The sequence below is a fragment of the Ammospiza caudacuta genome, chromosome 15, assembly GCF_027887145.1.
Source record: "Ammospiza caudacuta isolate bAmmCau1 chromosome 15, bAmmCau1.pri, whole genome shotgun sequence".
NCBI classification, from domain to species: Eukaryota; Metazoa; Chordata; class Aves; order Passeriformes; family Passerellidae; genus Ammospiza; species Ammospiza caudacuta.
The window spans coordinates 17,760,812-17,787,579 of record NC_080607.1 but is presented as its reverse complement, the minus strand read 5'-3'; the positions used below and the strand labels follow the sequence as shown (position 1 = coordinate 17,787,579).

Here is a 26,768-nt window from a genome sequence, read left to right as displayed (position 1 = left end):
AAAACTGTGGACAGGAATTGAAATTCGATGTAGTCTGTCCTCTGACATTCCCATAGCAAAGAGTGTGGGAATATAGGAGATAGAATCCATACAGGGCTTGGATGAAGCATTAATGAAGTTCTGGGTGAACAGACAATAAAAGCTCTGGTTTTCACTCTCTTCAACTCTGATACTCAAAAATACCCCAGAATAAATAGAAATTAATAAGCACAATGCTCAATTTTCACACTTTTCTCCAAGCCTTGCCTGAAAGGAGACGTTAAAACAAAATTTGAATGCAGCCACCCACGCCTTGAGCTGTCAATGCCCAGGTTCTCAGGGGAATTCACTCATTCACACAAGGGATCAATGAGCTGCTTCAATCCCAACAAACCTCTTGTTTCAACTATCTGAAGCCAAAACCAGCTTTTTCTGCTAAAGCTACAACTCTTCCATGAATTTTCAAGAGATGTGCCCCAAAGGACTGAAAATTGTCCAACTTTCTCCTTTTCTGAGAGGCCATAATGCATTAAAAACCCACCCACCCACGGGCAGTGCCATCGAAGTAAAAATGAAGTTTCACATCTGTAAAATGAGCCATGGGATGAATTTGTCCTGAAATGAACTTCAGCTGGGAGCAACTCACAGAATTTATTTTTTAGATTTTGGGTTATTTTGCACCATTTATTGAAGTATTGTAGAGATGTGAATTCTGCCCCTGGTTGTTGAGCACAAAGGTCCTTCCCAGGCTGGAGGGGACAAACCTGAGCAAAACTGACAAAATGGGAGCAGGGAAAGGTCCCTAAATCCCTCTGCAGGGACTGACGCAGAGCTGTGGCACATCAGCTTGGCAGGAACAGAAATTCCAGATTGCCAGGCCTGAAGACTGACATTCTTATCCATAAAAAACCATGGATTATTGGCTCCAGCTTTGCCTTTTCAACTCCAACACGCCCAAAGCCTGAACAGAATTAATTTCCAAAGCCTGAACAGAATTCACTTCCTTTTGGACAGGTAATCCTCACTCCCTTCCCTGTAGGGACAGGGAATGTGGAGGTGAATTAATCCCATTAAAGCTGTGATCCTGCTGCCTTCCTCTGAGGAGGAAATGATCCCAGGGAGGTGGTGTTGAAATGGAAATTCTGAATGAGGGCCTCGTTCCAAAGCAGCACAGGGCTGCTCTGATTTATCCTGCTGGGCTAAAGGGTTCCAGATATTTCTATTTCTATTTCGTTATAGCTATAGCTATAGTTAGTTAGAGTTATATAGTTATAGTTAGTTATAGTTAGCTATAGTTATAGTTAGTTATAGTTAGCTATAGTTACAGTTAGTTATAGTTATAGTTAGTTATAGTTATATGTATAGTTATAGTTATAGTTGTAGTTACATTTCTAGCTATATTTATAGTTATATTTATCCAGAAACAGAGGGACAGGAAAGCTCTGAGCTGGTGCCTGAAGTGGGAGCCTGCCCTGGTCACTCATTGTCTGTGCAGTTTGATAATTACCTATTTCCTGAGTCAATGGCTTTGGACATTCACTCGGAGGTAGGAGATTAATGAAGTTCTCTGAAAACTTCAGGAACCTGAGAAACTCCAAAGATTCCGGAACTGCCTTTTCCAGGTCACTGGTGGCTGGTGACCCAGCAGAGAGCGCAGATTTGTGCCTGAGCTGGTGCAGAACCCACCCAAACTCCCTGACAGCAGCACCCCTGGGTCCGCTGCATTGAAATGGCAAAAACCCCGAGCGGTTCGCTAAATATCCACCTGGGATTTCCTGCCCAGGGGCAATCAGGGTTTCGAAACAGCCGCTAACGAGGCTGTCAAGGTCAGTTCAGCGAGATATCAGCACTTCTCTCTGAGGTTAAACCATCAGAACATTTGTGAGCACTGAGAGATGCCTGGAATAGAGATATCAGCATTTCTCTCTGAGGTTAAACCATCAGAACATTTGTGAGCACTGAGAGATGCCTGGAATCGAGGTATCAGCACTTCTCTCTGAGGGTTAAGCCATCAGAAGGTTTGGGAGCAGCAAGAGATGCCTGGAATCGAGATATCAGCACTTCTCTCTGAGGGTTAAGCCATCAGAAGGTTTGGGAGCAGCAAGAGATGCCCGGAATCCAACAAACTGTTTCCCTTAGCATTTCTTCCATACTGGCATAACTCCATTGGCTCTAATATTAAATTAATATTACTACCAATAAATTATGATGCTGTAAGAAGAGGCTTTGTGGGGTTTTTGTCCCGGGTTTTGGGTAGATCTCCACATGGACCTGCACCCCAGCATGAGCTCCCTGGGGATGGATTTCCCATCCTCTGCTCCCAGTGTCACCTCACCCTGCCAGGAATGCTGCTGAGGGATGGCATTTAAAAAATATACATAATTTCTACTGATTCTGCAAAAATTCCAGCTGTTTTCACCTTTCCTCAGAACTTTCCATGGATTTTATCTTGTCCCAATCCCCTCCCTGGACCATTCCATGCCAGGCAGAAACGAGTTCAGACTGTCCCAAGGGGGCAGAAGCCTCTTCTGCAAAGCTGCAAAGACTTTTAAAATAAATAATGAAAGACTAATTCTAGAGAAAAAATAGAACTCTTTATTTTCTTACAAAACTGCCTAGAAATATTCAGATAATGCACAAAAATTGTTTTATACATTGTTTTGGGGGGTACATTTACATGTCTGAGCATGTCAGAGGAGAACAAATGAAAACAAGAGACAGACCAACAAGTAGTAAGAACTTGCAGCATTTCAACATGTAAAAAAATAAATTCAGGATTATATATAGAGATAAAGCTGTAGTTGAAACTGCAAAAGTGTAAAACCAGCAACCATAACAGCCAGAATCCAGTATTGCTTGGAGGGCAGTGACAATTTGAACTTTTAGATATTGCAGTTTCCACGAGAAATAGACCCCCTGGAAATGTTTGGGGTCCTCATTTCCTGCAGAATTGTCCTTGGAAGCATAATTTTCTGTTCTTCATCTCATGCACCTATCCTGTCAGGATCGTCACCATCAATCTGCAGAGGCAGAACCCATAGGATTCCAGTGGCTCCATTTCCATCCATGCAATGAAAGACCACAAAGCTTTTACAATAAGAGTGGGATAAAATGGGTGGTGCAGGAGCTGGAGGGATGGAAATCCATGGGAAGAGCAGAGGGTGTGTCAGGCACAAGCCCAAAGCAAAGCAATAAATCCTGCCAGGTGCATTTCTCCCCATTTCCCTCCAACCCAGGACGCCAAGGAAATGTCTTTCTTTCATTATCCCAATTTCCCATGCCTGTTTTAGCCTTTTCCAGGCTCCCAGCTCCCTTCCCTGGCGATTTGAGCAGGACTGGGGCAGTTTCCTCTCCCACTCTGCGCTCCCAGGGCCACCCCAGCCCTGCCTGGTCCCAAACTGGAGGAACTCTCCCCAAACTGAGCAGCTCAGCACCCCCAGGCCCTTGGTCCTGCACTAAACCCCTGGATTCCCACAGCCCAATGACAGCACCCGGCGTTTCCCTCTCCTTTTAGGCACATTTTCCCCAATAAAACAGTCTGGGAGCTTTTCCTGGTGCTGTTCCTGGCCCAGCAGTGGCTCAGGGGATGTGGTGCAGCTCTTCCCTGCAGCCTCCAGAGCTCTGGCTCCCACAGCTCATGTCTCTCTCTCAGGAGAAGGCAGCAGCAGGGCTGTCCTTTATTTCTTGCCACCTGTATTGAGCAAAAAAAATTATTATATTATATATATATTATATATTATATATTATATATTATATATATAATATTATATATTATATATTATATATTATATATTATATATTATATATTATATATTATATATTACATGTCAAAGCAAACAGCACTGAACAAACTTCAGTTAAAGGAGTGAATATTCAGATTATACTGGGATGTATTTTTTTCCTGTGATGTTGGCTGGTAAAAAATATCTTCCCCAGCATTGAAATGTCCTGGATTTCTATTGGAGGATTTCATTCTGGATCAGAGACTTGTTTTCTCAAGTTAGGTTGTTGCACAAATATGTTATTTTGTTAGCTCGTTTGTATAAACTTGTGAGAAAGAAAATCCTAGGTTCAAATATTTAAGTTGCAACACTGCACAACTATTTACAAATAGATTTTTCTCTGTCCTTCTGCCTCAAATGAAGTTTTGTTATCTAAACTCTGCAGTGAGCAGTTCCTTCACTAAGGCATCTTCTTTTTAATCTGCAAACTGATGCCCAAGATCAAATGCTCTTTTCCAGGAAATATCTTTGGGACTGCAGTGAAGTTCTAACAACCCCTGGCTGTTATTTTCTGCAGCACTGGGTATATGCTGATTCCCCCCTTTTTGGGCTGCATCAGGCACAGAAATGTGGATATAAAATTGAGTCCAGAGCCATGAGCTATGAGAAATACAGGACAGTTCCTAATAAAACACCGAACTGGGACAGCATTCATTTGTTAAAATAAAGACCCAGGATGGCTCAGGCCCTCTGAGGATGAAGAGCAGACAGATATCAGCTGTTTACCCTCCCATTGGCACAGAAATCCCGGCGCAGGTACAGCAGAGCCCGCAGTGTGCAGGAACACAGAACTCCGGTGTGTGGTTGTGCACAAGCAGGACACAGGTGTGTGTTTGTGCCCAAGCAGAGCACAGGTGTGTGTTTGTGAGCCCATAGAGAACACAGGTGTGTGTTTGTGAGCCCAAGCAGCACCCAGGTGTGTGTTTGTGTGCCCACAGAGAACACAGGTGTGTGTTTGTATGCCCAAGCAAAGCACAGGTGTGTGTTTGTGTGCCCACAGAGAACACAGGTGTGTGTTTGTGCCCAAGCGGAGCACAGGTGTGTGTCTGTGCCCAAGCAGCACCCAGGTGTGTGTTTGTGTGCCCACAGAGAACACAGATGTGTGTTTTTGCCCAAGCAGAGCACCCAGGTGTGTGTTTTTATGCCCAAGCAGAGCACCCAGGTGTGCGTTTTTATGCCCAAGCAGCACCTGGGTGTGTGTCTGTGTGCCCACAGAGAACACAGGTGTGTGTTTGTGCCCAAGCAGAGCACAGGTGTGTGTCTGTGTGCCCACAGAGAACACAGGTGTGTGTCTGTGCCCAAGCAGAGCACAGGTGTGTGTTTGTGCCCAAGCAGAGCACAGGTGTGTGTCTGTGTGCCCACAGAGAACACAGGTGTGTGTTTTTATGCCCAAGCAGTACCCGGGTGTGTGTTTTTATGCCCAAGAAGAGCACAGGTGTGTGTTTGTGCCCAAGAAGAGCACCCAGGTGTGTTTGCCCGTACCTGCTCGTGGCTGGAGGGCGATGGGCAGGGCCCTGCCGGGGATGAGGATCCCCGAGTGCAGCGTCTCCAGCGGCTCCTGGTCCGTGGCCAGCACGCGGTACCTGCGGATCAGCTGCAGGGACACAGCACCCACCAGCTGTCAGGGCAGCATCCCCAGCTGGGCAATAACCTGCTCCGACTGCATCATCAGAGGGCTGAGCAATTGTCTCTTTCAGCTATATTACAATATACCCAAACTACACTATATCACACCAAAGAAAAACCTGTGACCCTTTCAGACAGTCACAACACAGCTTTGACCCAACTGGCCAATCAATCCAACCATCAGCAGTGCCCAATTAAGAAATCACTCTCATAAACTGTTGAGAGTTTTTTGCAGGTTGAGGAGCTTTTGCAGGACAATGGCCATAGTCAGCCGATGCACAATCCAGCCTGCTTGGGACAATGGACACGTGCACAAACAATGGATAATGGACATATTCAGAAATGGGGCTGGTATATCCTTGAAAGAGATACAAGAAGAAGAGTCATCAGGACTCAGCAGGTTTGTCAGTGAGCTTGGGAAAGTAAGGAAAAAGAGAAGTCATGGCCAGACAACCACAGCAAGATGCATGAAAAATTAGATTATCCAATCAGCATTCTATTTTAGAGGCATGAACAGCTAGGATTAACCAATCATGTATTAGCTAGAGACACGTTGACAGTAGAGATTTATAATAAATATAGTCTTTTTAGGGAGATAATAAACTTGGCTTCACTGGATCATACTGGTCATGGTGTGATGTCCCTGAACCTCCACACCCCACAATAAACAATCTCCATAATACATTCCATATGTGCCAAACAACAGGCACAGCAAATACTCCATAACACATTCCCCATGTGCCAAACAACAGGGGCACTGAATACCCCATAACATATTCCCCATGTGCCAAAAACCAGGAACAGTAAATACCCCATAACACGTTCCACATGCGCCAAACAGGAGCACAAATAGAGATAAGAATCGTTTTCTCTTCTCTGAGCTTTCTCACTGCTTCCCCAGGAAAATCCCTTGGGAAGGCTGTGCCTGCTGTGCCCACAATGAACATGCTGGGCTGTGCCCATGCTCACTGGAGGACAAACCCGCCCAGTTGCCTTTTTGGGGCACTTACCCAGCAGAGGGCCAGGTGCAGCTGCAGCTCGGCCAGGCGGCGCCCCACGCACATCCTCCTGCCGATGCCGAAGGGCACGTGGGAGAAGGGGTGGATGGAGCCCCTGAGCAGCCAGCGCTCGGGCCTGAACTCTGCCCAGCCCCTGAAACAGTCCTCGCTGCAGCCCAGGGCGTGGCTGTTGATCATCAGCACCGTCTGCAGCAAGGCAGGACAGGGAACAGGTCACAGAGACACCCCCGGATCCCGAGGATGGAGAATCATGGCGTGCGTCAGATACGTGTCATGGTATTGGCTTCTGGCGAATATTAAAGTGGGTTCTATATGTGTGAGGCTAAAGTGACTTTGTTATAAAGATATAGTTTTTATTTCTGCTGTTAATTAAGGTTGGGCATAGTAGTGAAATAGTTATGCTTGGTTAAAATACCTACTTAAATAAGATAACATCCAATGAACATATGAAGAAGACCCTGCTACACATATACCAACTATTAACTCTCACAGCTAAAAACAGTGTAGACCAAAGCCCAAAAATTAAAAGTAATAAAATAAAAGTAATAAAAATAGGCTAAAACCCACAAGCAAAAAATACTTGTGCTCTGAAAAAGTAAAACCAAACAAAAGCTGTACCAAAAAGTTCTTAAAATATGTAAACTAGTTTAAAGAAAAAGTTTCCTATGCATGATTGTTTATGAATATGCAACAAACTAATGTAAGAGAAATAGTACATAAAAAGTGTTTCTAAAACAAGTGTACTCTTAGCTAAGTACCAAGATACACCCAACCATAATAACCTTTACTTTATAGTCCTTGTCTCCTATTGTCCTTTAATAAACTTTTTAAATTTTCACAAGAAAGTGAATGCATTTTTCACAGCACAGCAGCTTCCTCAGGAGAGGTCAAGGAATTCCCAAAAAATCAATTGGAATAGCTCATCAAAATTACTTCAGGCAAATATTACTGTCTAAGTCCAGCTGCAGTGGAGGCAGGTGTGGGTTTGTGTTTATGGGAATCCTTGGGGTGAATCCCTCATTCCTTGTCCTGGGGCTGGTACTTTGGCAGAGCCAGTTTGAAACTGATATATGAGCAACTTCTGTGGTTTAAAGGGCAATTAAAAATATCCAAATAAACAGAATTAATTGCCTTACCCCTTTGGGCAGCATGTAATTTCCCAGAACCATTTCTGTGTCGATGGTGCGGGTGGTGAAAGGCACTGATGGGGTTAATCTGCAGGGAAAGAGAACCATGGGTTAAATTCCCAGAAATTTCCCTTCTTCCATCTCTCATATTTTCCCTCAAACAGCAAGATGAACAAAATTCTGTGTGCTGAAAATTAATTTCTCCCTTGTACAAAGAAGCTGGTGAAACACTTGGGGATGGTTTTGAAGGATTTGGGGATTTTACCTCATGGACTCTTTCAGACAGGCTTTCAGGTAGGGCATGTTCCTCAGGCTCTCAGCACTCGGGCTCTGCTGGGCACCCAAAACTCTCTGGATTTCCTGGAAAAGCTTCTGCTGGACGTGGGGATTGCGGGAGAGGTTGTACAGAGCCCACAGCAAACTGTTGGCTGTCTGGAACAGAGCAGAAGGAAATGTGAAGCTCTCCTTTTGTAGGCACAGAAGGAAGAATTTGCCCAAAATTCAAAGCAACGTTTCTGGCTGGGCACAGCTTTATGGAGTTATGACAGCCTGAGGGGTTATGAGCAGTCCCAGTTGTTGTGCAGAATTAAAAAATCTGGGGATTTCAGGTCAAAATCCAGGGATTTAATGTAAAAATCCATCTGCACTTGGGCCACCGAGGCAGCTTCAGGATGAGCTCACTCCCAGGTGTGCTGGTGCTCAGGTAGGGGAAGGAAGGGGGGAACAGGGATGATTTGAACCCTTGGAAAATCAGCTTTGCCATCTCCATGCTGGAGGACCTGCACCTAAGGAGGGAATTGGAGGAATTTAAAGCCTAAGGAGGGAACTGGGGGGATTTGAACCCTAAGGAGGGAACTGGAGGGAATTTAAACCCTGGGCACATCCCTGGTACCATTTCCATGCCAGCAATCTGCAGCTAAAGAGGGAATTGGGGTAATCTGAGCCCTAAGGAGGGAACAGGGGGAAATTTGGACCCCAGGGAGGGAATTGGAGGGGTTTTGAACCCTAAGGAGGGAATTGGGAGAATTTGAACCCTAAGGAGGGAATTTAAACCCTAAGGAGGGAAACTGGGAGGATTTAAACCCTGAGCACATCCTGGGCACTGTCTCCATGCTTGGGATCTGCAGCTAAGGAGGGAACTGGAGGGAATTTAAACCCCAAGGAGGGAACTGGGAGGAATTTGGACTCTAAGGAGGGAAGCAGAAGGATTTGGACCCCAGGGAGAAAACTGGGAGGATTTGAGCCCCAAGGAGAGAATTGGAGGGAATTCAAACCCTGGGCACATCATGGGTACCATCTCCGTGCTGGGGATCTGCAGCTAAGGAGGGAGTTGGGGTAATTTGAGCCCTAAGGAGGGAACTGGGAGGATTTAAACTCCAAGAAGGGAACTGGGGGGATTTAAACCCTTGGCACATCCCAGGTACCATCACCGTGCTGGGGGTCTGCAGCTAAGGAGGGAATTGGGGTGAATTGAACCCCAAGGAGGGAACTGGGAGGATATAAACCCTGTTCACATCGTGGTTACCATCTCAACACCGGCGATCTGCAGCTAAAGAGGGAATTGGGGTGAATTGAACCCCAAGGATGGAACTGGGGGGATTTAGACTCTGGACACATCCCAGTTACCATCTCCACACTGTTGATCTGCAGCTAAGGAGGGAACTGGGGGGATGTGAACCCTGATGTGGGAACTGGGGGAATTTAAACCCTAAGGAGGTAATCGGGAGGGTTTAAACTCTAAGAAGGGAACTGGGGGAATTAAACCCTAAGGAGGTAATTGGGAGGGTTTAAACTCTAAGAAGGGAACTGGGGGAATTAAACCCTGTTCACCCCGCGGTTACCGTCTCGACGCCGGCGATCTGCAGCTAAAGAGGGAACTGGGGGGATGTAAACCCTGATGAGGGAACCGGGGGAATTTAAACCCTAAGGAGGTAATCGGGAGGGTTTAAACTCTGAGAAGGGAACTGGGGGAATTAAACCCTGTTCACCCTGCGGTTACCGTCTCGACGCCGGCGATCTGCAGCTCAGCGATGGCAGCGTACAGCTCCTTCCTGGACAGCTGTCCCCCCGAGTAGATGTCACACAGAAAATCCCCCTGCGGGTCGGCAGAGTGCTTCTGCAGCCGGCTGTCGATGGAGTGCTTGGCTGGGGAGGGCAGCGAGAGGGAAAATCACCCACAGCCCCATAGAACCCCTGCAAACCCACAGCAGCGCCAAGATGGGCTCTGCTTGCAAGCTCTGGGTCAGTAATGAGGGTATTCAGAGTGAATAAAGAATGGTGTTGTCACTTCTCAAACCAACTCAGTCCCAAAAATCGCTTTTCAGCTCTTAGGAATTCTGCTCTCTTAAATTAGGGGAGGAAATCAGTGGCACATCGAGGGAAATACTCAGCAAACAGAAACAGGAGTGTGTAAAATTTATTACCTGGGGTTTTCAAAGGGGATCAAGGTGTTAGAAAATCAAAGGGATTTAGCACCCAGAACCCCCGAGGGGAAATGTAAACCTGGGATTTACCAGGGGAAGGCACAAAGAGATGCCAAATTTTGACATGCTGGGGTTTTTTTTAAATAAAAAGAAACAGGTTTTGCTCAGGAGTATCCCAGCTGTTAAAACCAGCTCCTGTGAAGAATTATTCACTTTAAGTGAAGGTGTCAGACTGGTTTTTCTGAGCAAAACTGGTTTAAAGTGTCTTTCCTAAAGCCCATAAACCAAGAAGCAATAAAATAAGAGAGTGTGTGGCTGGCAGGATAAAAAGCCTTGGGACTCAAATACCCAAGGGAAATATCTCAGTGTTACAACCTTCCAAAAGCTTTCTCAGCCTTTAGTTATGTCTCTCATTGTTTAAATCAATGAAATTTTAAAATATTAAAAATAAAAACTTAATTTCATATCTGGAGTTTGAGTAATTTTTAAATTTGGAAGGCAAAATCACTTTAAATAGTCAAAAAGCCAAACTGAACTTTATTATTTAAATTACTTCTGGGTTTAATATTTACAACTATGCTACAGGTTGTCCAGAAAAGATATAATTTCTTTTTTTTTTTTTTTAGCAAACAGGTGCACAATTCTTGTTTCCCAATAAAACAAGTCATTGAGGGAAGTCCCTTTTCATTTATACCCTTGCCTTTATAGAGATTATAATTTTTAATTTCCTTTTAGGACAATTAAAATGGTGCCATGACACTGCTGGCTCCCAGAATCCTGGGATTTCCCTGGGAATTGGGTATTGCCCCACAGCCTGGGTGTTAGTCACTAAAAACTGCTCCCACATTGAATAATCCCTGTTTGGGTACAGCAAATGTGCTTTAATCCGTGCTGAAGGCAGGGATTAACAGCAGCAAGCATGGAAAAATCAATCCCAGCAAGGAGAGGACAGAGATAGAGGGAAAGGAGATAAATTTGGGTTAAATAATGACCTGTTTTGAATATATCATCCCATGCTTTGGTGTGAGCTTGCCAGACCTTGGTGTTGAGCCCCTTGTGCAGCTCCACAGGGGTCACCATCATCATCCCGAACGTGGCCATCATCTGTGGGGGAAATCTCCCTTTAACCCCTTTCCACCCTCTGCCTGCAGCCCCTGAACAGCACGGGCTGGGGAGCAGAGGGAGATTGCCAGGAAGGCAAAATTCTGGTGGATTTTCCATCCTGGACAGAGAGGATGGGTCTGAGTCTACTGAGGGCATGTCCAGGTAAAAATCAGGGGCAGCCAGGAGCCTCCTCAGTAAGGAATGCACCCTATTGATTTTTGGCCCCTGTTGGGAGTGGGACAAGGCATTTTTGGCAGTGCCTCCCTCTCCCTTGACAAAGGATGAGCTGAAATCCCAGGCAGGGCTGGCTGCCTGTGTGTGGTGGCTGAAGTGAGGCAGGTTTGGACCCCAGAGCACAAAGGCAGCTCTGACCCCAAACCCCACAGCAAACCCCACAGGCAGGCACAGTCCCAGCCTGCAGGGTCCCCAGAGAGGAGCAGAGTCACCAGCCGAGCTGACAATTCCCTCCAGGGCTGCCCTGATGCCCACTCAGCATTTCCCCTGTCCCACTGATGGTAAAAATTGTCATAAAAATATCTTATAAAATATGGATTAGCTTAGCTACCTCAGCTAACAACAGCTTCCAAGTACCTATGTGAAAACAGCTTGAAAAAGGAGAGCTCATTAACACAAAAATTAACAATTTTGGGGAGAAAAAGTTCACCTGTGATAACCAGGGATCTCTCTCATGAGAATCAGTGAAGAAAATATATTCTTCACAGATATAATATATATAATATATAATATATATTATTTTATATGTTATATATATAGTATATATAATATATAAAATATATATAATATATAAAATATAGAATATATATAAAATATAGAATATATATAAAATATAGAATATATATAATACATATAATATGTCATATATATAATATGTCATATATATAATATAGCATATAATATATAGCATATAATATATAGCATATAATATATAGCATATAATATATAGCATATAATATATAGCATATAATATATAGCATATAATATATAGCATATAATATAATATATATATTCCATAAGGATACAGGCTCTCAAGAATAGAGAGACTTGATGGACAAGCAAAATACCTTTTACTAGCCAATACAGTAATTGGCAAGAAAGCTACTAACCGATTGAAGTTGTACACAAGGTCTGTGAAAACTGTACAAAAATGGGAATAAAAAGGGTTTTTTCCTGCATGGAGAACCTGAGTCCTGCCTGCTTTATTACAACAGACTGAGGCATTGCATAAAGGAGGCAGAAGTTCAGGATTAGCTGGGCACCAGTTGGGTACAGAAACCTGAGCTGCTTTTCCCAGCTGACTCCTTTAAATTGCTGCCTCTCATTAACAGCAGCGGTAAAAAACCACCCCAGCCCCAGGAGAGACCCTCCCATACCGTTTTTACAGCCTTGATGAAGTTCAGACTTTCTTCTTCCACGTCCTGCTGCAGGAGGCCAAACCGCTTTCCATACAGCACCAGGCAGATACCTGTTGTTAGGCAATATTATAATTAAATTAATAAACAAAAGGCCGTGTGGGATGCGTAATTTATCATCAAGGCATGGCTTGGGTGAGCCTTCTGAAGGTGTTCCTTGGTGCAGACCTGGCAGAGCAGCACTTGGAAAACACCTCCTGCTTGTTTGCCCTGGCCCCAGTGAGGGTTTCCAGCTTGGGGCCCTGGCAGCAGCATTTCTGCACAATGAGGAGTGCCACTGATCCCCTCATGAGAGCAGAACTGCAGTTTTGGCTCATATTTGGTGAATTTACTGAAGAAAACTGAGTGGCAGGAGAGCAGGGCTCGAGGAGCATCTCCCACAGCATTCCCCCTCCTTGCAAGGACTGGCAGCATCCCACTCCGCACCTTTTCCACTTGTCCTTTTTCCCCACTTCTTTTCAAACTGTCACTTCCTATTTCTCCCTTTCCCAAAGCAGCCATCACCACTGACAGTGGAAACAAAGCTCCACTTTGAGGAGCTCAGCCCCGAGGAGGCAGCCAAGGGCAGCTGGGTCTGGCAGGGCTGGGTCAGTCACTGCACCCAACCCTCCCTGAGCCACTCTGTGCCCTGTGTCATCCCTGGCACATTCCTCGGTGAGCTCTGAAGGGCTCCTGAGGATGAGGCTCTGCCTTGGTAACTCATTCCAGCCCTTCTCAATCCCAGTGTAAACACTGGAACTGGGATTTTGCAGACTTTGCCTACAGCCAGCACTCTGTTATTGGAATATATCACTGATCCTGCTGATAGCTAACAAATATCACGTGGGCAAAAAATAACAAAAAATGTTATCTGATCCCACTCTAGATAAACGAAACATAACCTCCCCAATTTTTGATTTATAAATCATTGGAATGTTTGAATTTTTGGAAGCCATGCAGGCAGCTAGGCAGAAATTTATACTTGTGCTGATGAATTTTGCACTGACAGTCCCTGGCTGTTCTGCAACTCTCTTTGCATGATATTATAGCTGAAAGTTTAGAAATAATCAGCCAACATATTCATCCTTGATCATATTTGTACTGCAATGCCCTGGCAGGTGCACCACACTCACTTTCAAAAGACCATTTGTTGAATTCTGAATAGATATCTTCCATCTGGCCATTGTGGTCACAAATTTCATCTATTCTGTACATAAAATCCTCCAGGACCTAAATGGTGAGAGAAGAGAGAGAAAAGAAGGGAATAAAATGACATCAACTAATAAAAATCCGGTGTAATTCAGCATTTCAGCTGCCTTTTGAGCAGATAACAATCTTGCATGAGAGGAATCCTTTTGTTCCCTGTTCTTTGAACAAGATTCAACTTCCCCCTGTGTGAACAAGTGTTTGGATTTGTCAGGCTCCGGTGCTCCCATGAACCGTGCTGCCCTCGCAGGGATGCAATCCTCACCAGCTGGGGTTTCACAACTGGGATTAAGGTGTTTGTCACTGATGCTCCTCAGCCTCCCCAGGAGCACAGAGGTTAAGGACAGAGGTGTTCCTGAGGGGAGGAGCAGAGGAATGAAGGGGTAAAGGCAAAAATTACAGCATGCAGGAGAAGCAGGGAAAAGCTCTTTGCTGGAGCCTGGATCCTTATGGAATAATCCTGGTTTTCTGTGGGTTCACCCCCAGCTCCAGGTTTCTATGTGGTCTCAGACCCTGGCAATCAGTTTGTACTCATTATTCCCTGAATGTTCTGGGTCTGAGCTCGTGGTTTATCACTGTGGGGTAAATAAAGCTGCCCGGATAAACCAGATCTGCTGCAGCTCCCCAGGCTTGCAGGGGAGCAGAGAAGGGATTTCTCAGAGCAGGTACCTCATTGATCGCCGTGTCCAGCTTCACAACCTCCCGGGGCTTCATCAGCTTCTTCTGAAAGGCGCTTCTGACCCTCTGCCAGTCCTTTCCCTCCCTGCATCGAAACAAAAACAGCGAGTTGGAGAGGGAAAAGAGATGAAAAGAATGAAAACGGAAAACCCCAAACCCGCACTGCTGATGCTCCACCGCCCCGACGGCACAACCGGGGGATGCTCGGGGTCGGGATGAGCCCCGGCCACTCTCGGGGAGCAGCCCGGGACCCCCGGACCCGCTCCGAGCATCCCCCGGTCCCCGGCAGCCCCGCAGCCGCTCCGGGCAGCACTCACAGGATGAGCAGCCCGTAGGCTTCGCCGCGATAGTCGCGATAGGCTTTCCAGGGCTTGATCTCGAGGCGCTGCGGGCAGGCGCTCTCGCGGCGGTACAGAGCCTCCAGCAGGCACGGCGCCGCGATGTGCACCGAGTCGAAGGCGCCCAGCTTCATGCGGAAAATCTTCCCGAAGCGCCGGTGGTACTGAGCCTGGGGAGAGCCAGAAACCCGCGCTGAGTGCGGCATCTTCATCCCATCCCCATCACCATCCTCATCCCATCACCATCCTCATCCTCCTGCCATCCCCAGCCTCACCAGGGTCTCGTGCTGCCTCTTGAGCCCCCCTTTCCAGAGCACGTCGGGCAGGCTGCCCATCAGGGGCCAGCTGGGCGGCCCGGGCAGCGTCTCCGCCGGCCGCAGCGCGCTCAGCGAGGACGCGGCGCGGCCGCAGGTGCGGGCACGGAGCGGCCGGCGGGCCAGGAGGAGGAGGAGGATGCTGCAGCCGCCCATGGCCGCGGTGCCGGCCCCCGGGCGCGCATAGGTGCATTTATAGCAGCCCGAGGTGCTGGACTTTCATCCGCGCCAATGGCAGCCAAGGGTGGGGTGAGGTGGGGCGGCTGCCCGGCCCTGCCCGCGGAGCCCTCGGGGCAGGCGGGTCATGAAAGGGTTCAGGGAGGCAGGGAGGGCACCGCGCCAGCGCCTCCGCCCGCTGGCAGCGCGGGGTCGGACCTGCTGCGATCCGGGGATGCGCGGGTGGGACCCACAGGAATCCGGGGATGAGCGGGTCGGACCCACTGGGATCGGGGGTTATGCGCGGATCGGACCCGCCGGGATGCGGGGATGAGCGGATGGGACCGGCTTGGATCCAGGGATGCGCGGGTCGGAACCGCCGGGATGCGGGGATGAGCGGATGGGACCGGCTTGGATCCAGGGATGCGCGGATCGGAACCGCCGGGATGCGGGGATGAGCGGATGGGACCGGCTTGGAGCGCGGGGGTGCGCGGGTCGGTCCCCGCAGGAGGGGACGCAGCCGCTGGCAGCGGCTCCGCTCCTCGCCTGGCGTTCGTGTGAGCGGTGTCGTAGCGCTCTCTCTCTCTTTTTCCTTTATTTTTTCGTTTTTCTTTTTTTTTTTTTTTTTATTAATTTGTATTTTTGTCCGAGCACCCGCGTGAGCGCAAAGGGCTGTGCTGTTCATCCTGCAGAGCGCAGAGCAGTTCGGTTTTCCCACAGCATTTTCACTTTAAAGAGACGGCATAAGAAAGTGCAGGGAACTGAGGAACGAGAAGTTGTGGGGTGTGAACTGCCCTTACGCCTCTCTGGTTGAGTAACCAGAAAAGGTCATGCGGGCATCACTGGGGAAGGCAAAATTCCCTTCACTGTGAGCGTTGTTAGCCATTAAATCCTGACAAAAATGAGTGAATCCCAGTCTTTTAATCAGAAACTGCACAGAAAAGCTCGAAAAATTTGAGGCTGAGAGGAGGAAGAACAGGAAGAGAAGAGAAGAGAAGAGAAGAGAAGAGAAGAGAAGAGAAGAGAAGAGAAGAGAAGAGAAGAGAAGAGAAGAGAAGAGAGAAGAGAAGAGAAGAGAAGAGAAGAGAAGAGAAGAGAAGAGAAGAGAAGAGAAGAGAAGAGAAGAGTTGGATCCTGCTGCAAGACAGAGCTACCTGCAATCCAGAGGATTTCCAGGAAAGACAGCTTGGCTGCAATGGGGATTTGATTTTCTTGCACCCCACGCTACCTTTCCCTTCTTTCCCAATGCCTTTTGTGACTCAGCTCTGATCCCCTTCATGTGAGGGTTTGGCAGAAGCAGAGTGTGCAGACACCCTGGGTGTGTTGGACAGAGCATGATCAGGAGATGGATTTGACACATAAATAAACACGTCTCAAAGTCAAATTAATAACAATGCAAAGACCAAGGCAGCAGAGATCAGCAGAGAGAAAATGTACAAAAGGAAAGGAAATACACTGCAGAATCTTTCTGGGAGTTCTGCACATCCTTCCCAAGTGGTTTTCTGCAATGGGATCATCCTCTGTGGGCCACGGGGTCAGAGCACTTCCCAGGCAGGCTTTAAAGTTAAAGTTGGTTCAAAGGTTTGTAATTTTTGGGGGGGACACCACAATCACATTCTGTGATTTGTTTGCTTTGAAGCAGTGCTCCTGAAACACATCTCCCTGTCCTTGGAGGCAGCTCAGGCTCCATTCATGATGAGTTCTGAGAAACCAGACGAGAAGGGACAATTTGTGCCCTCTGCCTATTTAAGGAATGAGAATGAACTCATTTGAAGGGTCACAGCTTCGTGCCTGTGAAACGATGCCTTTGAAGAGTCTGCAACAGGCAAGTCAAGACTAAACTGGGCACAGGTCAATTTTTCCATGTTCTTCACAGCTACGGGGAGGAAACCACCCTGTTAATGTGAAATCGTCTCTCTCTGAAGCTGTTTTTGAATGACAGAATGGAAAGGGTTGTGTCTCACTCCCGTGGCTCTGTAAGTCCTTGCCAGGGGAATTGGTGTGCTGGAGCTGGGACAGAAAATAATTCCTCAGTTCCTGCTCAAGTGCCAGTCCAGGGCTGTTTGCAGCCTCCCCCTCTTCCCTCATTTTTAAGACTCAAACCCAAGCTTTAATTTTCAGTTGTGACATTTAGAACACATCAGGGGTTATATTGATGCCTCAGGTTTCAGCTTTTATATTTTTCAGATTCTGTTCTGAGCTTCACATTCAGCATTGCTGAGCTGCGTGCACAGAGCAGGGAGACAAAACAATTCCTGCTCCAGCTGGGCACCAAGGACAAATGAGCCAAATCTCAGCCCAGGAGCACAAACCCCGTGGGCTGGAGAGAGAAAAACAAGGATGGGACTGCCTGGGCTAAAGCTGGAATGGGACAATGAACTGCAAAGTGCAAATGGAGCAGACCTGATCCCAGGGACAGAGCCCGTGCCCGGCCGTGCATTTTGGGGTTTTTTGGTTCATCTTGGGTGCAGCCCTGGCTGGGCTCTGGTGCTGCCCAAGGTGGGTCCATGGAGGGGATCCTGTGAATAAATCCCTGCTTTATTCTGTAGCTCCATCCAGTCTCAGTTCCAGCTCAGCCTCTCAAGGCATCAGCTCCTGGAGAAAAGCTGGACCAGCTCAGTGCTCTTGAGCTGAATTTTGGGTGTATCCTTCCACTGAGGCACCTGAACGGTGAAGGTGTCACCACCATCCCACAGGTGTCCATCCACAAGACTTCCCAATATTTTCCAATATAGCAGCAGATGACAGCAGCAAATGAAATCTCTCTTCACTTCTCCACTATGGCAAGGAGGATTTTTGGTTCAAAGTCTCAAGGACCAAGAAACAGCAGAATATCAAAACTAAAGAGCTGATTTTTCTGTGCTTCTCTTTTGCTCCTGGTTTGATTTCTGCTCCCTTGCATGTCAGGAGAGAATATTCCTTGTGCCAGAGAGAAAAACCATGTGCCAGTGGGATGCTTCTGTGGGAGATCTGCTGAGCAGGTACACACAGCTGGCTCAGATTTTTTCACCACTAAATATTTAATTAGTCCAAGTTTTAGAGGTGCTTTCTGAGCTGAGTCAATTTCTGGTCATAGTTTTTGGGAAATAATTGTAACATATTTGAATAAATATTGGAAATCCCATCAAACTCAGAGCTCCTGCCCTGGATTTAAGGGGCTGAGGTGTGCTTGGGAAGCTCATTAAAAACAACTCCTGAACTCCCAGATCAAACCCTTGGAGCTCATGGAAAATAACCTGAGTGATTTTCCTGTAGTTCCCTTCAAACACATCAAATATCACAAAAATAACTCCTCAGTGGGAAGAGTTTTATGCTGGGAGTGGATTTTCACTCTTAATGCCTGTATTTCCAGGGGGTTTGCTCTGTGACATATTACACAATTCCTGTCTCCTGGCCTCTGCTCTTTCTCCTGGGTGGGAAAAGCTTTTTGGTAAATTTGCCTTAAAATTTTTGTGAAATCTCTGAGTTTTCTAAATTAATACAAAGAGCTGAAGTGCCACAGGAGGAGGTTAACAGGGAGAGTGTCACAGGAAGGTATTTCACAATGTGGGGAAGGCAAATGCATTGCAACTTGCAAGCTCTGGTTATTATTGCAGCGTTCGTTTGTGTTTGTTTATACACTTTTAATTCCCTGATAATTCTTTTAATTCTCTTTCCAGCGGAGCATCTTTGAGCTTTGTAAATATTGACAGGAAAGTACAGTAATTCCCATTCTCCAGAAGAGAAACTGATATGGCTTTGAAAACTGAGATCTCCAAGTTATCCACGTTCACCGTGAAATGAAAGCAAAAGGAGCCTTTATTCTATTTTCACTCAAATACTGGCTTTTAACACCAAACTCCTCTTATTTCGCCTTCTGGATGATTAGATGACAGAAAACTCAAAGACAGAAGAGTTTGGGAACTCCAAAGGTCTGTGGGGCTTCATGGAAAGGGGAGAGGAGTTTGGGAATCCAAAGGTCTGGGGGGATCCAGGAAAAAGGGAGAAGAGTTTGGGAACTCCAGAGATCTGTGGAGCTCCAGGGGAACGGGAGAAGAGTTTGGGAATCCAAAGGTCTGTGGGGATCCAGGGAGAGGGGAGAAGAGTTTGGGAATCCAGAGTTTGGGGATCCAGAAGTCTGTGGGGATCCAGGGAAAGGGGAGAAGAGTTTGGGAATCCAAAGGTCTGTGGATCTTCAGGGGGAGGGAAGAGTTTGGGAATCCAGAGATCTGTGGAGCTTCATGGAAAGGGGAGAAGAGTTTGGGAATCCAGAGTTTGGGGATCCAGGGAAAGGGGAGAAGAGTTTGGGAATCCAAAAGCCTGTGGAACTCTAGGGAAAGGGGAGAAGAGTTTGGGAATCCAGAGGTCTCCCCAAGGCAGCAAAGCATGGCAATGCTCTTCCCCACTGAGCTGGGCTGCAGAAGGCTCCAGCAGGGAAGGAGAAAATTGCCAAGAGCCCCATGAGACGAGGGCAGGGCGTGGAAGGGATCCCAGCAAGGGAAGCCAAGCAGGAGCCCGGGGAGCAGAGCAAGAAGGAGCAAGTCCTTTGTGCGAGCGGGAGAGGAGCGAGGGCGCTGGGTTCAGCGGGTTCCTCTGCTCCGTGCTGCCTGCTCTCCTGAGCTGTTTTCACTTTTATTTACATAAGAGAGCGCTGCGGTGAGTTACTCTTGGCAGGGCTCACCCCACACAGCTTGCCCGAGCATGTGGGGGAAAAAAGGATTGCTTTTCAAAGCCTTGGAGTCATCGAATTCTTGTGAAATCCGCTCCTTTTCTCTTGAGGGAAATCGCCCTGGCTCTGGGTACTGTGCAGTTAGTGCAGCCAGGGAAATAACCACGGCTCAGGCTGTGCCCTTTCCTAGCAGGATCCTTCGGGAGGAGCACGAGGATGGCCAGGGGGATGAGAGTTTCTTTTCTGAGGAAAAGAGAGGTTTAGAGCTGGGATTATGTTTTTATAGAAGTTAATAATAATGCGGTTCTCTGGGGAGAAATTTGGTGATGAACTTCTTCCCTCAGTGGGAAACAAGGCACTGTGAGGATGATGATGCACCAAAATAAAATGTAACATCAGCCTGAGGGCTACTCAAAATATCTTTTATTATTCTGTCTTTCCTACTGCTTTGGAACAGGAGTTTTGAAATGAGCAGCTATTTGGAACTGGAAAAAAAAATCCCCAAACCCAAAAATAAATTTATTTCAGGCAATATTATAGAAATGAGTATCCCATCCCATCCCTTTATCCCCTTCCATCCTGTTATTATATCCCGTTATCCCAGCCTACTATTCCATCCCATTATCCCATCCCATTATCTGATCCCATCCCATTATGCCACTATCCCATCCCATGTATTCAAATATCTCATCCTAATATCCCATCCTATCCCGTTATCCCATCCCATCCCACCCCATGTATCCCATCCCAATATCCCATCCCAAAATCTCATCCCAAAATCCCATCCAATTATCCCATCCCATCCTGTTATCCCATCCCATCCCATCCCATCCCACCCCATGGATCCCATCCCAATATCCCATCCCAAAATCCCATCCAATTATCCCATTATCCCAATATCCCATTATCCCAATATCCCATCCCATGGATCTCAGTATCCCAATATCCCATTATACATTATCCCAATAAATAGCCCAATATCCTGTTATCCCACCATCCCACCCCATAGATCCCAACATCCCGATATCCCATTATCCCACTATCCCAATAAATATCCCACTATCCCGATATCCCAATAAATATCCCAATAAATATCCCACTATCCCGATATCCCAATAAATATCCCAGTATCCCTATATCCCAACAAATATCCCAGTAAATAAATATCCCAACAAATATCCCAGTAAATAAATATCCCAATAAATATCCCAGTAAATATCCCAATAAATATCCCAGTAAATAAATATCCCAATAAATATCCCGATATCCCGTTACCCCACGGGTCCCGCCATTCCCGTCTCATGGCGCCCCCTGGCGGACCAGCGCCCCGAAACCGCCCCCGCCCCTCCCACCGGGCCGTACCAAGCACCGCGGAGGCGCCTTCACATTACTCCGTGCCCCGAGGCCGCTCGAGGCATCCTGCCGCACTTCAGATAGCGATAATCCCCGATTTTCACAGAGTCTTGGCCGTTTTCTGGAGTTTTTCCCCGTTTTTCTCCCTTTTCCCAAACCCGTGCCCCTCCTCTGCGCGGCGGGCGGATGGTTCAGCCCCTCATGGATGGTGCAGCGCCAACATGGCCGCCACCATGAAGAAGGCGGTGAGCAGGGAGCGGGCCCGGGGCGATTCGGTCCTTTGGAGCAGGGTTTGGTCCCTTCCCGGCGGGGTTCCATCCCTCCCGAGGAGCTTTCGGCTCCTCCGCTGCTCCCTGGGCCGCTGTGCCCCGGAGGCGGCCGGGTCAAGCTCTGCCCGGAACGGCGCGGCCGCCGCTCGGGAGCTGAGGGCCCTGGGATGGGATAAGATCCTTGGAGTGGGATGGTGGGATAACGGGAATTGGGATATCGGGATATCCCAATATCGGGATCGGGCTGTGGGATCGGGCCCTGGCCCAGCGCTTGTCCCCCGGGGTCGGTGGCCTTGCGGAGCCCGTGCTGGTGCGGCTCGTTGTAAACAAGGACAGGATCAGGGTGGATGTGAGGAGAAATGTATTCTGTGAGAGAGTTGTTAATCATGGAGTCATCATCATGGCTTGGGTTGGAAAGAAGCTTAAAATTCGTCTCGTTCCATCATGCCATCCCTGCCGTGGCAGGGACACCTCACTGTCCCCGGCTGCTCCCAGCCTCAGTGTCCAGCCTGGCCCTGGGCACCTCTCCCCACCCTCCCAGGGCACAATTCCTGCCCAGTATCCCAATTCATCCTCCTCCCTGTCAGTGTGAAGCCATTCTGCTCTGCATGTCACTAACTGCTCCTGCTCATGGTGCCTCTGCAGAGAAAACTCAGAGCAGGGTGTCCAGTTCAGCCATCAGCATCAAAGAAACCTTTCCTTTAGGATGCCGTGGCTGGCCAATGTTTTAATTGGATGTACCCAGCTAAATGAGGGTATTTGTGGTGTCCTTGAAGAGGCACTTTGAGCATAAGCAGAATGTGGTGGCTCTCACATTGTTTTCTATCACTTTGTAGGAGTATCCTTGCAGGGAGACTCAAGTTAATGTAAGAACTGAAATAATGATTTTGACCTCTCGTCCTCGCAGGCTGCAGAAGATGTCAATGTCACCTTTGAAGATCAACAGAAAATTAACAAGTTTGCAAGAAACACCAGCAGGATCACAGAGCTGAAAGAAGAAATAGAAGTGAAAAAGGTATATTTGCTTCAGATCTCGTGAACTCTTCATTGGGTTTTCAGCTGGAACATAGAAAATTAGCAGCAGTGAGTTACTGTGAGTTTAAGTAATGCTTGGGTTCTGATAGGAGGTTTCTGATACTTTGGAAATAGAGAATGGTAAAAGTATATCAGATATTAGTGACATTTAAATCTGCTATATTGCTGTTGCCCAGACAGTTAATTATTCTGTTAATGACAGATAATGAGGGCTGACTAGGAGTGTCTGCTGGGTTGAATTGCTGAATTCCAGCTCTGACATTGATCTCCTGGATGTCCTGGTTGTGGGTGGGATTTGTTCCCAAAATCCAGCCTGTCTGGGTTCCTTACCCAGCTGTGCAGTGTCCACTGAAAGGTTTTACACAGGGATTTTCTTTCTGTGTCCTGGCAAACAGAAGCAGCTGCAGAACCTGGAGGATGCCTGTGATGACATCATGTTGCTGGATGATGCTGACTCCCACCTGATTCCCTACCAGATCGGGGATGTCTTCATCAGTCACTCCCTGGAGGAGACTCAGGAGATGCTGGAGGAGGCCAAGGTTTGTGTGAGCTGCTGGGCTGTGCTGTGTGCTGGGCACTGGGGTGGCATCTGTGCATCCTCTGCAGCTTTCACAGGCTGAATCCGTGTTGGATTTAGGATTTGGTCACCCCAGCAATAAATCCTGCAGCCAGACCTGGGATGAGTTGGAAGAGAGGCAGCTCTTTGTTGGTTCTGTGTGCTGACAAACCTGGCTCGGTTTGTTGTACAGAACTGATTTTTGTTTATTTTTCTTTTTCAGAGGAGTTTGCAGGAGGAAATTGAAGCACTGGAATCCCGAGTGGAGTCCATCCAGAGCGTGCTGTCTGACCTCAAAGTCCAGCTCTATGCAAAGTTTGGGAATAACATAAACCTGGAGGCTGAGGACAGTTAAAGCTTTTCTAAACACAACACCCAACCTTTCCTTAGGTTATTAAATGTTTTGATAACATTGCTGTAATTACATTTGAGAACAGAAAATCCATCCCTTTCTTTTTGTTGGTTTGTTGTTTTTTTTTTTTACTTCCTGTAAAGTTCTGTATATTTAATAAGAACTTTCTTATTTTGGTTATTGCAGTTATTTATTTATTCAGGAAAACACTGACTTCACATTGCTGGTAAAGCATCAAGATTGGAATATCTGCATTGTTTATTAAGGCAATAAAGCCAGGCATGTATTGGACTTTCCTGGGTTTTGTTTTCCACTCATGAAAAGGCTTAAAACAAATGGAAAGAGGGAATTTGGGAGTGGCTGTTGGATAAAAGCTGTGTGATACAGAGGATATGATGAGGGAGTGATGCTGTGCAGGTGTTTTAAGAGCCCTCCTGGAGCTCCTAAATTCATCCTCTGTTTCACCCTCAGCTCAGGGGTCAGGAACTTACTCTAATTTACTTTAAAGCTCACTTTAGCAGTGAGGAAAAGCTTTTGGGGCCCCCATATTCACTCATTTACTGCTTTGTATTTGGGAATCCCAAAAACTGCTGCAAGTCACAATTCTGAGTCTTAATTTCTAATTTTCCTGAACAGTTCCTAAATCCATATTTATGTAGCAAGTTGATGTCACAATTGTTCATAGGTTTTGTTGCAGTGCCAGCATCAATCCCTAATCTGTGTCTCCATCACTAGTAGGAGCTGAATGTAATTTTTAAATGTCTTAATTGGCTGAATTTGTCTTTATATCCAAAGAAAACACAAAAGAGGGGTAGGTGGTTGAGGGAAGAGATGAGAATCTTGACTCCGTGTTTCAGAAAGCTGATTTATTATTTTATGATATATATTATATTAAAAGAAAATGATACATTAAAACTACACTAAAGAAAGAGGATTTCATCAGAGAGCTAGCAAAGAAAGGAAAGGAATCATAATAAAATCTTGTGAGTGACCAGAGAGTCCAGACAGGTGGACTGTGAATGGCCATTAATTACAAATAACCACAGAAGACCAATCACAGATTCATCTATTGCATTCCACAGCAGCAGGTAATTATTTACATTTCATTTCTGAGGCCTCTCAGCTTCTCAGGAGGAAAATCCTGTGAAAATCATTTTTGTCCGTGACAGGGGTGGGTGTTCTTCCCCGGTGGAGCTGCTGCAGTGTGGCCCAACACGAGGAGCCCCCAGCAGATGGCATCAGAGACCTGGCAATGCCCAGCCCGTGCCAGGCTGGCAGTGCCACTGCTGCTGGCAGTGAAGGAGCTTGAATTGGGTGGTGACAGTTCCAGGGTCACTGCTGTGCTGGGCATTTCACAGCTCTGTGGGGATTTCAGATCGTTGCCACCTCCAGCCAGGCCACAGCGTGATGTGGCTTCGTTGTGGGGAAAAAAGGGTTTGGGTTGGAAAGGACCGTAAAGATGATTTTAGGATATTTTATTTCCAACCCTCCTGCCATGGCAGGGTGTGGAGAGCTTGCTGCTCTTTGGTCCTGAAATTGGGATTGGCTACAAACACAGCGCTGATGTTCAGGGAAGATTGTTCAGTGCCACAGATCTGATTTTCCCTTTATTTTCTCTCCTTTTGGGGTTTTATGGGTGTGATACATTTTTCCTGTTGGCTTAGTCCTTGCTACAGAAATCAGAGGAGGGCTTTTTTGCACCTGGGGTGTCCAATTTCCTCCTGTGCTCCGGCCAATTGTCTTTGCAAGTCATTACATCTCATTTTTCAGCTCAGCCTCTGAATTTTTGTCATTTGCAGAGCTCCTGTGCCAAGCTATCATTTGGTATTTTTATACGTGTAAAGCAGAACATGCAGGAAACACTTTTTTTATTCTGGAGTTGTCATTGTGCAAGTGGCTTTGCAGATGGTGCATCTGCTGCTTGGAATTATTTGACAGCATCCTGGTTTTGCTTTTTAATAACCTTTCTGGCATGAAGATCTGTAATTGTTTCTGAGTTGGCACTTATTCTGTTCAGCATTCTGTTCTAAGGACTTTTTATTTTTGGCGGATTAGAATCTGTTATCTCTAATAATGTTTCCTTTACCTGAACAAGAGAGCTGTGATAGAAGCCCATGAGCCAAGCCCTGGTGCTCTGTTCACCCCGATGAACCATCCAGGCGCACTTGGCAGGATCAATGTGTAAATATCCTGGTCAGAATGCCAACAGTTTATTGTCCTTCCCTGTGCTGCCAGGGGAGGGACATTTGTAGGCACCTGGGGATGAAATGTGTCACAAAGTGCTGTTCTTTCGTCTCAGAGCACTGGGCTGAGGATCCCTCACTCATGGAATCACCTTTTCAGCTTTATTTTATCTGAAAATAAAATTTCAATGCAGGCTTTGTTTTGCAAGTCCCACAGTCACCCACGGCTGGTTTTCACTTGGCTGCAGCAGTTAAAGCAGTAAATACAGGTGAAATTCTGCTCTTTTTGGTGCCTGCTGTCAAGGAGCTCCCAGATTTTTAGAGCTGGGTAAAACCTCTGTCAAACACCATGGGATCAATTCCTGCACTTCAGGGATTTGCAAGGCTGGTTTGTGATTCTGTACCTCTGATATAGAAATGTTTCCCACAGGATGATCCCCAGTGGAACCTTTATTAATCCCCATTTTTAGAGCAGACCTGAGCTCCCTTTACACTCCACCATACAAATGTGGTAGATAATTATTCAGTAATTGCAGGAAATGGTGTGGATCTGAAGCACTGATAATTTTGTGGTAATAAAATCACATCCAAGGGCAAGAAGAGACTGAATTCTGAATACTGAAGCTACATTTCTGTAGGAACAACAGAACTGAGCAGTTTGGTTTGCATGAGTCAGTGGTTCAGATAATTTCTCTAATGTTATTCTAATAGCCTGATTCATGAGAGAGAAAAAAATATGAATATATATAGGCATAATAAGGCCTGACAGAAATTATTTACAACCAACTTTGTCTTTATTTAGATGGTGTGAGTCATGCAGAAAACCAAATTATTTTCTAATTAAGCTCTGGCTGCTGGTGGGGCTGCACAGAACACTGAACACAGCCAGGAGGATTCCCCCAGCAGGTCTGCATTAAGGGGACTTCCATCCAGCTGATAAAAGGTGGAATAAAAAATGGAATAAAAAATTATAAACATGAGGAGAACATCAGGATGTGCTCAGTGTTGGACTCCAGGCTGGGCCAGGACTGCTCCCAGCCATTCCTTAAGGAAAAATTCCTGGTGGATTTCTCAACCCAGCAAAGGGAGGAAAAACCTCATTCAGTGGAGTTTTAGTGTCTGACAAGTTTTACCCTTCGAGCACAGTCCAGAATTCCATCAAAGCATCAAACTTGGGTGCTTTTCCTGCCTTTCCTGTAACAAACAGGGTT

At 46.7% G+C, this 26,768-nt stretch overlaps 2 protein-coding genes across 2 annotated transcripts; one reads left to right on the top strand and one right to left on the bottom strand.

The window, feature by feature from the left end:
- Window positions 1-2,606: 2,606 nt before the first annotated feature.
- On the bottom strand, window positions 2,607-15,161 carry LOC131564412 (1,25-dihydroxyvitamin D(3) 24-hydroxylase, mitochondrial). Its single transcript, XM_058814847.1, has 12 exons — window positions 14,967-15,161; window positions 14,671-14,861; window positions 14,345-14,438; window positions 13,603-13,699; window positions 12,452-12,543; window positions 10,949-11,060; window positions 9,533-9,678; window positions 7,799-7,965; window positions 7,543-7,621; window positions 6,398-6,592; window positions 5,244-5,355; window positions 2,607-3,670 (listed from the first exon to the last, which is right to left on the bottom strand). The coding sequence occupies exons 1-12, from the start codon at window positions 15,159-15,161 to the stop codon at window positions 3,657-3,659; spliced, it is 1,494 nt and encodes a 497-aa protein (XP_058670830.1). The 3' UTR covers window positions 2,607-3,656.
- Window positions 15,162-21,236: 6,075 nt separating this feature from the next.
- On the top strand, window positions 21,237-23,665 carry PFDN4 (prefoldin subunit 4). Its single transcript, XM_058814877.1, has 4 exons — window positions 21,237-21,407; window positions 22,339-22,446; window positions 22,862-23,005; window positions 23,246-23,665. Exons 1-4 carry the CDS (start codon window positions 21,384-21,386, stop codon window positions 23,375-23,377), a joined length of 408 nt encoding a protein of 135 aa, XP_058670860.1. The 5' UTR covers window positions 21,237-21,383; the 3' UTR covers window positions 23,378-23,665.
- The last annotated feature ends 3,103 nt before the right edge of the window (window positions 23,666-26,768 follow it).

What these genes read in the sequence shown, in the direction of transcription:
- LOC131564412 (XM_058814847.1), bottom strand. Translation starts at nt 15,161, where the DNA reads ATGGGCGGCTGCAGCATCCTCCTCCTCCTCCTGGCCCGCCGGCCGCTC. An exon ending in AGAGGCAGCACGAGACCCTG is followed by an intron (nt 14,862 to 14,966) that starts GTGAGGCTGGGG and finishes GGCTCTCCCCAG; the next exon opens with GCTCAGTACCACCGGCGCTT. An exon ending in CAACAAATGGTCTTTTGAAA is followed by an intron (nt 12,544 to 13,602) that starts GTGAGTGTGGTG and finishes GCCTAACAACAG; the next exon opens with GTATCTGCCTGGTGCTGTAT.
- PFDN4 (XM_058814877.1), top strand. Translation starts at nt 21,384, where the DNA reads ATGGCCGCCACCATGAAGAAGGCG. An exon ending in CCGCCACCATGAAGAAGGCG is followed by an intron (nt 21,408 to 22,338) that starts GTGAGCAGGGAG and finishes TCGTCCTCGCAG; the next exon opens with GCTGCAGAAGATGTCAATGT. An exon ending in AGATGCTGGAGGAGGCCAAG is followed by an intron (nt 23,006 to 23,245) that starts GTTTGTGTGAGC and finishes TTTCTTTTTCAG; the next exon opens with AGGAGTTTGCAGGAGGAAAT.